The sequence below is a fragment of the Mus caroli genome, chromosome 15, assembly GCF_900094665.2.
Source record: "Mus caroli chromosome 15, CAROLI_EIJ_v1.1, whole genome shotgun sequence".
Taxonomy (NCBI): Eukaryota; Metazoa; Chordata; class Mammalia; order Rodentia; family Muridae; genus Mus; species Mus caroli.
This window is the reverse complement of record NC_034584.1, coordinates 58,589,320-58,604,673: the sequence shown is the minus strand read 5'-3', so window position 1 is coordinate 58,604,673 and position 15,354 is coordinate 58,589,320. Positions and strand designations below refer to the sequence as shown.

The 15,354-nt window shown below is 42.6% G+C and overlaps 1 protein-coding gene across 3 annotated transcripts in view; it reads left to right on the top strand.

The window, feature by feature from the left end:
• The window catches only part of Adcy8 (adenylate cyclase 8), a 219,163-nt gene extending 204,288 nt beyond the window's left edge, over positions 1–14,875 (top strand). For all 3 annotated transcript variants that reach the window (XM_021183269.2, XM_021183268.2, XM_021183267.2), the window contains 5 exons: positions 369–527; positions 9,222–9,368; positions 9,792–9,884; positions 11,925–12,039; positions 14,294–14,875. In XM_021183269.2, coding sequence (XP_021038928.1) covers positions 369–527; positions 9,222–9,368; positions 9,792–9,884; positions 11,925–12,039; positions 14,294–14,781 — 1,002 coding nt within the window. In that variant the 3' untranslated portion in view covers positions 14,782–14,875. The remainder of the gene's footprint in view (positions 1–368; positions 528–9,221; positions 9,369–9,791; positions 9,885–11,924; positions 12,040–14,293) is intronic.
• Positions 14,876–15,354: the final 479 nt, after the last annotated feature.

Sequence of the window (15,354 nt, the reverse complement as noted above, 5' to 3'; positions counted from 1 at the left end):
AACTAGGGTTTCAAGATATGAATGTCTTGGGGTAGGGTAGACATTAAGTCCATGACAGAAAGAATGTAATATGAGGCAAATGGAAAACTTCCTGGACTCATGCCATATATAGTCTATAGAGGACAATGGGATTGTCAGATCATCGTACACAAGAGAAGATGATCTACATGTAGATAGCACCTGGGAGAACAGGTGTGCATCCCTGCAAGCTCTTGCTATTCCCAGATAGCTTGGCTTCAGGCCTGTGTCTTCAGATGAGACAATCTAGCTTGATTTAACCTGCAAAACTCCCAGGGAAACCTTTCCCACCACCTTCCAGACATCCATACCTGAACCTGCTGCTTTTCTTTGGCTCCTGTCAATTATAGCTGGAGTACACAGCCCGCCTGGATTTCCTGTGGCGCGTACAGGCCAAAGAGGAGATCAACGAGATGAAGGAACTGAGGGAACACAACGAGAACATGCTGCGCAATATCTTACCCAGCCACGTGGCCCGCCACTTCCTGGAGAAAGACAGAGACAATGAGGTGAGGTCAGGTCAGACTAGTCAGTGGAGAACGGGATGGTATACAGCTGCTCACACTGATCCTGAGCTCTAGGAAAATTCTATTACACTCAAGGGAGGTGTAAGAAAAACAACCATGCCTACCACATGGTGCCTGTCAATCCAACATATTTGATGCTATAAAATTTACACACTGTTTACCCTAATATCCAGTCCTTCATTTGTTAGATGGATATAAAATTCTTATTAAAGATTGGTTTTGAATTTTAAAGTGTTATATATGTATATGCATATATTAAATATATACAAATATGTATTATAGCATATGGTATATCATGATGTCATTGGAGAAATAGAAAGAGCTCCAACAATTCTAAGTATATCTACATAATTGAAAAGTGGCCTCAAATGACAAGATGTTTATGCCTTACTATAGTAGACAAAAGGTGAAAACAGCTCAGTTATTCATGTATAGATACATGGATTGATATCATACATTCAGACACATGTACACACACACACACACACACACACACACACACACCCTCATGCACAGACTCAGAAAATGTTATTCATCTATAAGAAATGATGTCCTGGAACACAATACAGTATTGCCTTATGCTAAGTGAAATATGTCAATCACCAGTACTAATATTGTGCATAATTACATTTACATAAGTTACATGTAGATGTCAATACATAGAGAAAGGGCAGAAATATGGTTGACAGGGATTGAAGGAGAGTGGAGTGTGGAGTTACTGTTGCTCAGGTTTGCAAGCTGAGGAATATTCTGTGGTCACAATGAAACTTACACTACAAAGTGAATATACTTAATAACACTGAGTTAATAAATACAGGGTGAAGATGATTAAGTTTCATTCACCACAATTTAAAGTAATAGTTTTTATATATACATGATGTATATGCATATATATATATATATGAATAGATATTCACACAAATATATACACATATTTGTGTGAATATACATATGAAATGCATATGTGTTATGGGAGTAGGTGTGTAAGTGTGGGTGTGTTTATGTGGGGAGGTGTAGTGAGAATTTTGGATTTTTTGAAAAGCAATTTCACTTTAATCCCAGGTGTGGATTATGTGGCTGCTTCAGATTGTCCACAACAGATGACTATGATTTGCCTCATGCTCTAGCAGGAGCATGATTTTGCCAGCAGCGGAGAGTTGCTGCAATTTTGTGACACATGGAATTTAGGGAACTTTTGAAAGGTTATATAATGCTAGGCCCTAGAGGCGGGGTTGTTAGTGGTGGGTTGTTGGTTGGTTGGCTGTGGTTTATTAAGTATTTGCATGCAAAGAAGAAACAAGAAGAAGAAATTAGATATCCTACTGGCAAAGATCAGACTTACCCCAAGGAACTCAATGCTCCTAATTAGCAGGAAGTAGCATTGCCTCCTTTCCCCTCTATTATTTTTGTTCTCCTATTTAGTGTTAGGAAGTTGAAAGGGTGGGAGAAGGGTAGAAGAAAGAAGAACCCACAAAGTAGTCAAAGTCCAGCTACAGGGAGGCCCATATATTCTTGGCACAGTGCCTCACATGTAGTAGGTGCTCATCAACTGTTCTTTTGTATTATAACTTGCTGATGGTCCACTTAGGGAATTTCAACTACAATTGTCAAATCAAGGTGCTAGGAGGCTCATGCCCTCTCTATGGTCCTTCCAGGACCTGGTGGCCCCCAAATCTTCCTTTGAATGTGGCAACACCATTCTGATCTGTGCCTGCATCTTCCATACCCTCCTTTGTAATGACATCAGCCTCTTTCCTCTAAGGACACCAACCATCAGATCTAGGATGTACTCTAATCCAGGATGATCTCATCTTTAGTTAGTTACAGCTACAAAACTATCACTTCCAAATAAGATCTGCTGCTCCAAATGGACACAAATTTGGTGAGAACGCCATTCGCTCACTGCAAAGATCAAAGTATATTATTAAATAACCTGGGCAGGAACCTGTCAGTCAGGCCTTTGGGGCTATGATAAGGCTTTGGGACACTTTTAAGTGAAACAGGAGCTTGGGAACATTCCACACGTAACAATCAATAAACTGCATAGATTAGAACATAGAGGTACAAAGCTAATCATAGATCCTAAAACAGCTCAGGGAAGACCCTGGTGGGAGGCCTAGGAGATGATGGAGACAGAGAGAAGATGAGTTCCATTGATGGGAGGTAGAAGTGGCAGTGCTGCTGTGAGAAATGAAACCATTGAAACTATCGAGCACACCCTTTAACCTCTGAGGAAAAGTTTCTCAAGAGCAAACTTAATGCTGTTTCAAATGCCAGACGCTTGGTATGTGACAGAGCTTTATCTTGCTCTGTAAGACTTTCAGGCAGACCTAAAGCCATGAACAGACCCCCCTCAGGGGTCATCCTTGGACTCAGCCTCAGGAAGAGGCCTCACAAGAATGAAATAATCTGGCTGCTTCATTTTCACAAGATGGTGAGCTAAAGAATACAAATCATACAGCCTTCGTCACCACTGATCCCCATACCTGATCCCTGATCCCTTGAAGAAACAACTGAAACAAGACCTGCTGGCCCTTGTAAAAGAGATACAAAGACAATGTGCCCTGTCTTAGAGGGCTGGATTGGGACTACCTTTTCCTTACAAAGTTTGCAGTCAGTTTGACAGAGGCTAATGAGACTTAGTTAGATCAGGCTAGCTCTTAGAAAAGCTTTAAACAGCTGGTTGAGATGAAAAACACTGGTTATTAATTTGATGGCTTGTTTTTATTCGTGGGTATGATGCCTTTAAGAAGAGAATGGAGTCTCTAATTACCCCAACCATGCCCTATCATTCATATTTCCTCTAAGACCCCCCAATGATGTTAAATTTGTGACCTTGCCTTGGGACCTTAGATAACAAACCGAGGTAATCCCATCCAAGCCACTAAAGGGGAAAAAAAAAAAAAAAACACAGCAAAAGATGAGGCAGGATTTGAATATCAAAGAGCAGAAGCACTGGGTTCCTGGAGGGCCACCTCTCCAATACAGATCAAAGCTACTCACACTTCTCAATAGATGGATTTTTAAATTCTGTTTGGGGACTGTTTTTCGTGAAACTTTGTTGCAAGTTTATTGACAGTTGCTAGAGCAGAGAGAATGGGGCTGTGTGTCAATCATGACCACCCAATGGAGAGGCAGAAACCCAGGAATGTCAGAGGACAGCCCAAAGCTGCTTTTCAGTCATGCCATAGAAACAGTAAGGTACCTGGGGAAGAGCCAAGAGAGACTGATTTCTTCGTGAAATGAAAGAAAACAGGAGATGTGCAAAACTCTAGGTACTCAGCTGAGGGGTGGACCAAACCCCACTAAACAGGACTGGAGAAAGTGCTAGACATTTGAGCAGACATTTGAATGACAAAGAAGGTCACTGGACACAGACATTCTTTCTTCCTCTGGCTTCACTTGGTAGAAGAAGCACAGGGCTTAGTTCCCAGCAGCCTGGGCACAGAAGGGATCCCTACAACACGGTTCCCCCGAGGAGAGAGGAGAGCAGTTTCTCCGCCTGCATCCTCAAGTGGAATGGAGGAGGGGGAAGTGTGAGCCTTCACAGTTCCCTACGGGCTCCAAACCTCTGCTTCCAACCCACACAGAAAGATGACAATAAAACGATTATAGCTTTTCTATATCCATCTATCCTTTGACAGTTTACAGCACGCTTTTAGTTTTCTTCATTCCAGAATAGGGAGAAACAGATGGAGCCCTGAAAGCAGTTAATTGGAGTGAGTTAAATAAAGTGGCCCTCTCTGAAGGTGGTGGGTAGGCTACATGAGTCTCTTCCGTATGATTCTCCAAGCTCCTTCATCCTCTTTTCTACTTGGCCCAGGGTAGGGTTGGGGACAAACTGAGTGCATAGCATCAATGACTTCCCATGGGCTCTGGCACTCAGACTGGGGACTGCCAATAGGGGAGAGGGTACTAGGGTATCTCAGTGAGGAGAAGCAGAGAAGCCAGGATATGTATTGCCTGGGAATCACGTGATGCTGGCTGTGTTCCTCCACAGCTCCTCAATGCAACTGCCATACTGTTCCTGTGTAAAATTCCTGAGCTGTTCTCATGTCTCCTAATCTAAAGGGGCATGAGAGCTCTGCTGCTTTGTTCCCAGGGGGATTACTAGGGTCTCCTATTTCTCCCTTTATCTTTTTAGTTAAGCCCATTGTGTATTAACTTGAATTGTCTCACTTTGAATAAGCCACCTCGAGTTGTCTGTGCCCCTAACTAAAGCAGTAGGAATGAAAGAATAGACAACAAGACCTCTTGATTTAGTGCATTGGATTTTGGTTTTGGTTTGGGACTTTTTTGTTTTGTTTTGTTTTTCACTACTGTAGAGGAATGCCTTAGCAAGCAAGCCTCTTAATGGAGGACAGGCTCGTTTTGCATTCAAGGTTTTCAGTACATGCTGATTGGCACCATGATTTCCAGGCCTGTGGTGACAGAGAGGATCATGGAAGAGGCACATTGTAGAGCAGAGCTGTTTACTTCCCTGCGCTGCAGCTAGGAAAAAGCAAGATGTGGGTAACGGAGAATAAGGTGTATGTCTGGACACATGCCCAGTGACCCACTTCCTACTTTCTTCAATACAAATATATCAAAGTATCAGTCTATCAATGAGGTCAGGGCTCTCAGCATCCAAACATTTCCCCAAATCCCTGTAGCTGATAGCCAAGTCCCCAGGACAGGAGCCCATTATGGTCAGTTCATATTTAAACCACAGCAGGCAGCAATTTGTCCAAAGCTGTTTCTACCCAATTCCCAAAGTGCAAAGATGAAGGGAGTTCACTTTGTCACTGAGACCAGTGACAAAGCCACAGCCAGCTGCAAAGCAGTGGAATAAATAGCCAACTGGAATAGGACATTTCAGTGAGACGAGGTGCAAAGCACAAGAGCCAGTACCCCTTTCACAGCTGAGAGGTTAGAGGTCAGAGAGAGCCGACCATGCTGCATAAAGACATGTGACCACATCTGCAGGACTCATCACCTCTCTTTCCACATTCATTGCCCTGACCTCCTGGGGGAAATTCCCTATAAAATCTTCCCTCTCATCTAATTGTGGAGCATATAGTGAGAAGGACACAACAACTAAGATGTGAGTCACTGGTAGTTATCACCTCAAGGACTTGTTTGTGTCCAAGATGAAGAAGATTTCACCTCCAATGTGGCAACCTCAATAGTATGACTTCCCCTTCCTGCCCCTCATGAAGATGGATACTCACCAGTCTTTATGTTCTGTGACAGTCAGTAAGTGGGTCAACAGAACCATTCTCCCAATTCCTGAGGAAAAACAATGGATCCAATTTTGGTCTCCTATGTATCTCACCTATCATCACCTGAGAGCCTGTGCTTATGCATTTCTCTTCATGGATATTACTGTCTCATGGATACACCAGGTAGCATCTGGCCAAGAGAAGATTCATGTTTAAAGAAAGAGTTGGGTGTTAGAGCAATGATGCTGGAGCAAGGGATGTATTACAGAACTTCATGTGGCGTTGAGCTCAGCCTCCTGCTCCTACTCAAGACCCTAGAAAGTTTGTGCAAAACTCCTCTCCACATGGTTAGTGAAAAGAGGAAACATGAATTTGCCTGGTTAAGGAGCTAACCTCAAGGCTGAAGGGTCAGTTCCCAACAAGGGACAGGTAGGAGAAAGAAATGTACTTATGTGGTAACATAGAGACTATTCGGATTCCTCCAGAAGCAAACCTTGGAAAACTAGAACTTCAGAGGCAGCAACTTCCCTGAAGGAGATTCTAGGAAATACAGAATGGAAGGAAGAGAAAGAATGCACTGGTGTTTGACGCGTTGTTGGGTAGACCTGCTACCTAAATGGGCAATGGGAGCCTAATCAAACCATTTTTGAATGGCTCTAAGAGTGAAGGAAGAGGATTCAAGACATCACTTCCCATCAGTGGTTTGCAGATAACCCTGATTAGGGGACATTAATCCCATGCCTCTTCAAAGCTGCTGGTCACATTGACAGAGTGACCTCTTGTGGCCAAAGAAAAAACTCACAGAAACCATGACAGTTGTGTAGAGAGAAAATTGCAGGGATAGCACCTGTAATAGCAGCTACAATGGGACACAGAAGCAGAAAAACAGACCAGCAGTATAACTCAGTGGAAGAGCACAAACCTTCAAGGCTCTGAGTTCAACATCAATACAAAAACAAAACATATAAATTCTTGAGTGTTTTAGGAGCCCAAAGAATCAGGGACTTGTAGACACTTAGGTTAAAGGGGTGGGTGGTAGTAAGACCATGAAGATATACTGTGATGTAGTGTTAGAATTTTATCTTGAAGGCAACTGTGGGCCATAGAGAGCTTTAAGACGGGAGGAATGTATGATATCCAATATCATATAGATCTCTTTAAAAAGATCGCTCACTGTTGGCAGCATGTGGTGAACGCCTTTGAGTAGAACAAGGCTGGAGGCCTATGAGTAGGAAGCTTTCTTAGTGGTAAATCAAGACACTGGAAAGAGCATTGCTTTTAAAAAATAGCAGCAACACTAAAATAGGGCCAACGTCAAGGACCAGGAAAGAGTCAATGATAACCAACACTCCCTTTGTAGATTTCACAACTCTAGTGTTTCTAACAAGTTAGAGGACGAAGGAACAGATGAGTGCTTCATGATAAAGAGAAAACACTCCAGGCCTGTACCATCATAGTTTGAAGAGTGTCAGAAAAATCCAGGTTAAGCCAAGTCCCAGAACTAATCTGGAAATATGGACTTGGAAACTGCTACATATGAGTGGTGGAGAGGTTGAACATGAATGAGATCTGTCCAGCGAGGATGTCCAATGTGACACATTCACTGAGTCACAGACAAAATGCTGAAAATAGGCAGGCTTTCTAAAGCAAATCCTTAAAGAGTGCAAACATGAGAAAACAAGATATTTCACAGAAAGTCAAGAGATTCAAGGTCCCAAGTGGCCAACATACTGAGCTATGTGGATGCCCAGTGAGATGGGAGCTGCCATGTGTACATTGATTTTTCCCAATTTAGAAGACTTTTTCTCCATTTGTTTCATTAGAGCTTGAGATGTGAATAGAAACAGACAGAGGAGAAATACAGCATAAGAAGGATGGAAGCCAGAATGAAGGCCGGGTTGATAGACACATGTGCCTACTGGATCAGGGTATCCTGTTCTTTTTTAGAAAAGACAAAGAGCAGGAAGCAGCATGAAGAGGAAGTGAGTAAGACCTAAGAAAGGAGAGCTTTGGCAGGGAAGGGAGTGATACTGACCGGTTCTGTGTGTCAACCTGACACAAGCTACAGTCATCAGAAAGGAAGGAGCCTCCATTGAGAAAATAATCTCCATGCGATCCATCTGCAGGGCATTTTCTCAGTTAGTGATCAGTGGGGGAGAGCCCAGCCCATAGTGGGTGGTGCTGGTAGTCCTGGGTTCTATAAGAAAGCAGGTTGAGCAAGCCAAGGGAAGCAAGCCATTAAGCAGCACTACTCCATAGCTTCTTCATCTGCCTCCACGATCCTGCCCTGTTTATGTTCTTGTCCTGACTTCCTTTGGTGACGAACAGCAACGTGGAAGTATAAACTGAATAACCCTTTCCTCCCCAACTTGCATTTTTTTAGTTTGTTTTTGTTTTGTGTGTGTGTGTGTGTGTGAGAGAGAGAGAGAGAGAGAGAGAGAGAGAGAGAGAGAGAGAGAGAGTGTGTGTGTGTGTGTGTGTGTGTGTGTTTGGTCATGGTGATTCTATTACAACAATAGGAACCTAACTAAGACAGGGGTAACGTTGCTGAAGAAATTATAAGGGCCAAGATCCTACTTTTCAGTAAGAGGTAAAACACAAATGGAGTTGAAGATGATTACACATGAAGATGTACGCACATAAGGACTAAAAACAGGGATAGTTACCTCCAACCCAAAGCTTACTTGGTACAGCAGGAGAAAGATCTTCTATGCAGAAGGGCATTGTGGTGGGTTAAGTGAAGGAGAATGGTGAAACTCTGCACCAGTCTTTGAGGAGAACAGAAGAATTGGCCAAGGACAAAGGCATACCGTTCACAAGTGCTGGCTTAGCTGAGGTTAAAGATTGCATACTTTTTATTATTCTAAACCACCTAATGATTCTGTGTTCACGGTGCAAGGAATGGACTATCTGTGTCCCTCCAAATTTTCTAAGGTGTATTTTTCTGGACATAGTCTAGAAACTTATTCCTCCAACTAGTTTCCACCTCCTATTATCTCCCAATAATACCACCTTATCACTCCTTGAAGAGTTAACTCATGAGCCCCTGTGATCCAGTGTACCTCGCAATGACTAGATCCACCAGCCAGAGACCACGTCTTTAACAATGAAGCTGTTGGAAGATTTTTTTTGTGTTCAAACCATAACAATTGAATTAGTGTGCTTATTAAAGAGTTCCAAGAGAGCTGCTTTGCTTCTTCTGGCATGTGTGGACACAACTAGAAAGTAAGTGTTGGATACTTTCAAGCATCTAGAACATGAGAAATACATTTACAGTTTTCATCAACCCACCCTGATGTATTCTCTATAGCAGCCTGGGGGGGGGGGGTACTAAGTCATACATTGCTGATGTACCATACCTGAAATCTCATTTTCTGTCCTGCCACTGGATTCCTGTGCATGTCTGCCAGGTCCTTATGCACAGGTAGCATCATGCAAAACTCTGATGATCATTTCTGCCTCCTCTCTGCCCCAGGAGCTGTATTCTCAATCCTATGATGCTGTTGGGGTGATGTTCGCCTCCATCCCTGGATTCGCAGACTTCTACTCTCAGACAGAAATGAACAACCAGGGGGTGGAATGTCTGCGCTTGCTGAATGAGATCATTGCTGACTTTGATGAGGTAAATCTAAGCATCAGAACTCTTGGGATGTTTTATAAACATAAACATGTGATAGGTTATTTAATTTTCACAATCAATTTTTATCTGGATAAATTGATGCCTTGATAAGTGTCTAAAATATAGTCTAGTTAAGTCAATCAAAATATTCATCACCCCACATTGTGGAAAAACCACTTAAAGTATAGCCTCTTATGGACATTCAGGTATACAATACTTCATTATTTAATTTAGTCACCACAGTGTGCAATGGTGTCCAGAACTTTCTTCTGTCTATCTGAAACATTCTACACAAATTAAGGATGCTCAACCATTTAAGTTAGATCTTTCTCCATAGTGTGTGGGGGGGGGAGAACACACTTTCAGAGCCCAACACAGTAGCCGTATAAACACAAGGTCTAACTTCATGACCCGGGTCCATTGCAGCTGCTCGGGGAGGACCGGTTTCAGGACATTGAGAAGATTAAGACCATTGGTAGTACGTACATGGCTGTCTCAGGACTGTCCCCAGAGAAACAGGTAAGGAAGGTCCTTGGACTTGGCCACAAATGTGCATTGGGCTGACTCTTGCCACATGCTAAGGAAGGCTTGAAAAACAATGGGAGGGAGCTGTTGCAGGATTGTCCCTGTCCAATTACATTAAGGCAGCAAGAGGCCTGTGATTGGACAGGGAAAGGAGAGGCAGCACTAAAAGTTGCAGAGACAGCATATCAGGAGAAAAAAGAGGGAAGAAGAATGGAGGCAGATGTGAATCAAAGTGGCTTTAACCAGTCACGGGTAGTTATGATAAGGTAGTTATCATAAGGTTAAAGTAATTTGGATAAAGCTTTTATCATTATCAATTGGTACTGAAATTATTGTATTGGCTTCTTGTAAATTGAGAATTTATTGATACATAAATCTGACTGGTTAATTATAAGGTTCAAGAGTTTTGCTTTACTTGGTTACTGGAATGTGGGAGCGCTGATGGCAGAGAGTGAACTAGCAGCTCAGCCAGATGCTGCAGGGGCTAGCTGGAGAGAGTTGCCAGCAGCAGGAGTGCAGGAGTGCAGCCCAGCCCTGCAAGGGAGTTGGCAGGTTTGAGAGAAACAGGAGCATGGAGAGTTGGCAGGTTCTTTTTAAATATTTCCCACGACAGGGAGCTCTACACTGGGCTATCCTGGTTCCAGGATGTACATTCACCCTTGACAAAAAAAGAGGTTTGCTGGATAAGTTGCTATTAAAAAACCCTCCCAGGCTTCATTCTGAATCTCAAACAGAATCTGTACCACAAAATACCTTGACTGTGATTTAGCTGTGGGTGTCCCCCAAAACCCCCAATACTAGTCCATTTTCTTACTCTTGTTTTCATTTTAACCTTGAAAACTGTTTCATGGTGGGCGCTAGTGATGGTAGTGGCAGTGGTGGCAGTGGTGGTGGTGGTGGTGATGGTGGTGGTGGCGGTGGCAGCGGGGAAAGAACTGGGTTGGTCTGGTGGTGGTGGTTGAAGAGGAGAGGGAGAGTTGGGAGGACTGGTGGTGATGGTGGGGGAGGAGGGTGCTGGTGGCTCTGTAAAACGTTGGACCGTGTTAATGGGGATACGAACATCTGCCTTTCAGGGCTAATGGGTGAGTTATCTGAGATAACTTTCATGTTCCCTATATAAATCCTGTACCCTTATAAATATTCAACAGATGTTAGATGAGTTTGAGTCAAAGTGATTAGGGTAGATGGAATCCTCACTAAGTCATCACTGGACTTAACCAAAGGAAAATGCTCTAAGCATAGCTATGTAAGATCAAACCCACTTGTTGGTGTACAAGTGTGACCCTCAATAGCAGGAGTTAGAAAACAAGTAGTTCCAGGCCACATCTGCCCCATGTTTGTAAATAAAGTTTTATTGTACTCAAGTACTCCCATTTAGTTCTATTTTATCTTTTGCTCATTTAAAACCAAAATGACAACACTGAAGAGTTACAACAAAGATTATATGGTCTGCAAGACCAGAAATAACCTAACACCTAGCCTTTAACAGAACTACCAACCTCTGTAGGGTCCCAAATTCTATGCCACAGACAATTTCAGTCAATGGGGAAGAGGTAGCCACAGCCCCCAAGCTTCACGTCACGTTACAGATTTTGAAACCGAAGAGGCTTACTCTGTACCTCCCTCCAAGGGTTCATAAGCATATACAGAGCATGCCTTACTCAGATGCTGTGAGCATTTTAGAGGAAGCAGAAACATCTTTTGTTACCAGGAAACCTACATGCACAAGGATAGGAATGTGTACAGATGGGCATTTATATAAAATCATGCACACCTGTGAGGATACTCAGGGACTCATAATGTGGCAAACTTCCTTTATAAATATAGATGTAAAGGAAGATGTGTCATCACCCACACCCTGTAGTATTAATTGAATCTCCTGTGATGTATACCTAATGGCTTGAGTGTGGAGGGCTCACTTGCATGCTTATCATCTTTAAGGAATGTGCAGTAGGGGACCAAACCATAAAACCTCTGCTGAAGACATCATATGTGTGTAATGTTGGATGCACCCTTCTCTCATGTTTTCCCCAGCAATGTGAAGATAAATGGGGCCATTTGTGTGCCCTGGCTGACTTCTCTCTTGCTCTGACTGAAAGCATACAAGAGATCAACAAGCATTCGTTCAACAATTTTGAACTCCGAATCGGTGAGTTGCAGCTAGAGGTGGAGGTCTCACTGGGCCAAGTGTCTTTGTTCTATCAGCTCATGGGCGTCAGTCCAGGAAAACTTTTTTTCTTACAAAATACATGAAGTTCTGTGTGACCCTGACAAGGACAGGCACAGAGTCAACTCAGGCCTTCCTGGACTTCCTCATCCAAGATGCTGGCAGCAAGGTAGGAGAATCCTGACCTATGCAGAAGTGCAAAGCAAACACTAGGCTGGCCTCTCCTCCAACATGTTTGCCTAGCTCCATTGTCACCTATGCAAAGGCATGCTTAGGCTGGCAGCCAATGGCCCAAGAATCACATAATTCTGACTTTTTCTTATTGCTGGAAGCTGGTGGTCAATGCATTGCTCTCTGCTTCTTCTCAATAATGCCTCAGAATATCGCAGGTTCCTGCCTCTAAGGATTTCACATACTGTACTGAGCCAGATACAGGCAGAAGGTAGCAGTTTCTCAGCTATGCAGTCTCGTTCCATTGCAAGGACAGAAACTCCTTGTGCAAAGTAGCTCCATGGTAATTACAGCAGTTGAATAAATCCTCCGTGTTTGTGCGATGTGTTCATTCCTCCTTCATCTGCTTTGGGCTTTCAGGCTCCTCCAGACATCCAGCCCTAAAGCCTCTGCCCTAGCTCACATTTGCATTTTATAGATAAAATAACTTGGTCCTAAAAGAGAGGAGTCAACTAGCCTAATATCACATTTCACTGCCAAACAGTGATGCCAGCAGCCACTCAGGGAGCCTGACTCTGAGATGATTGGCATCCTGGCTACTGGGCAATGGTTTTAAATAACTTTTGCTATTGTCTTTATGCTGTAGACGTCCTGTGGCTGACAGGCCATTTTACTTCATTAGGCTCTCCCTTAACAGCTTGCAAGAAAAGAGAGGGGGGTTAAGAAATACCAATATCTATTCCTCAGATCAGAGGAATAGCACATGCTTTTGTTCTTTGAAATAAGGATTTATAGTTATGGTTTTGAGCCTATGGCTGGGATGTGGCTTGATACCACATCTCCTGTCAACCTCGTGTTCTTTCTGAAATCATTGAAATCATTGAACTAAGAATCAAAAGAGGGTATTAGCCCTGAAGAGAGAAATAGCCTAAGTAAATTCTAAAGACATTGGTGAGATCAGGACTAACCCTTTGGTGGGATATATTAGACTGCTGCACTTTATTTGGAAGTGGCTTTAGTGATAATTTCAAAGCTTACTCCTTCAGGAAAACTTGATGGCTCTTCTAGCAATGACAGACTTCCTCTAGATGTGTACTATGCATATCTGTCTCCTTTAAGCAAGGATTTCATAGTTCTATAAACAGTGACTAGGCATCTTATATGTGTGATGCTGGCAGGATGGATAAGAAGACATAGGCTTGACTCCTACTGTGGAGACAGAAAACAATTTAAAAAGCAGGTAATATAATATTATCAGGTAATGAAAGCAAAATCTATCAGTATGTAGGAATAGAAGGAGAACAGAGGTCCTTCTTGCATTGTTAAGTTTATCAGTTAGGAAAGAACTTCTGACCAGAGACTTGAGGAAACTGGAAAGATTAGTATTATAGATTCTGAATAAGATCATTTGAGGCTAAAGCAAAACCAAAACACATGTGCACGCAGACACTACATACTACGCTTGACAAGCACACATATATACTACATACTACACAGTACACTATACGTATGCAGTTATATATTACACAGGATACATTATACTATATATTCATATATATATATATATATATATATATATATACCATATACTACACATTATCCACTATACTCAACACATAGACACTATACCCTGTACATTATACCCAACACAGGTATACATACATTCTAGACACTACACACTATACATAAGGCACACACACACACAGTAGAATGCACAGGAATGTCAATGGTGATTAGCTCTTTAAAAACCTTGAGAGACATTGTGTCATTTGACTCTTATGATGTCTAAGAAGTCACAGGTATCAGAAGTGATCATGTAGCTTCTAGCCTGCACATTAGGGAGCTGAGGTTGAGAAATCCCTGGTGTCTTACTCAGAGTCACAGTCCATAGATGGGTAGAATGAGGTCCACATGAGTTAAATAACCGATCCAGATGACTTGGCTTGTAAGTGACTGACGTAGTGACCTGGACTATGCTGCTCCCCCAAGAGACTACACACAATGCCAATCACACCTAACTGCCCGTCCTCTACCTTATTTCTTGCTCTTGTGGGTTCCTTTGTAGGCATCAGCCACGGCTCAGTGGTAGCAGGTGTAATTGGAGCTAAGAAACCACAGTATGACATTTGGGGAAAAACTGTGAACTTGGCAAGCCGAATGGACAGCACGGGAGTAAGTGGCCGGATCCAAGTTCCTGAGGAGACCTACCTTATCCTGAAGGACCAGGGCTTTGCCTTTGACTACCGTGGGGAGATATATGTGAAGGGCATCAGTGAACAAGAAGGGAAAATCAAAACGTACTTTCTCCTGGGACGAGTCCAACCCAACCCATTCATCTTACCCCCAAGGAGACTTCCCGGGCAATATTCTCTGGCTGCAGTTGTCCTTGGCCTTGTCCAGTCTCTCAATAGGCAAAGGCAGAAGCAACTTCTCAACGAGAACAGCAATTCGGGCATCATCAAGAGCCATTACAACCGGCGGACTTTGCTAACGCCAAGTGGGCCAGAGCCTGGAGCACAAGCTGAAGGCACTGACAAATCCGATTTGCCATAAAAGCATTTTCTTTGTGTTTCTTTCTCTTTTTTTGTATTTCTTTTATATATAAAATAAATATACTAATAAAAAGGTTTAATTTTTTTTAGAACAAGGATGGTTTCATTGGTCTTTGAGTATCCAAGATCAAGTGCACAAGTTGAGGTTTTCCTCATTCACCACCCTTGTTGATCACTTCTTATACACAAGATCTATAAGGCCAAAAGTCTGACTTAGAGGAGTTCCTACATAAATTAGAAAAGGGCATGTGTAAATAGAACCTTGATGTTATTGGGTGCTTAGTAACTTCTGGCATTTTCTTTTAAACTAACCTTATACCAAGCCAAGTATTATGTCAAATTCTGACATAAAGACCTCATAATCCCTGTACGTTCATTCAGCTGATATAGATGAGCATCCTGCATTGTGCCTAATCTGTGTCATGACCCAGATAAATTCTGGCGAAAGTGTTTTTCTTGTGGAGCTAATATACTGCTTGTGGACAACAGACTTATTATTAAAGCAATATGTAATCTACTTTCAGACAGAGATAGACGCAATAAAGAGATTAGATGTGGGGGCTGGAAAGAAGGT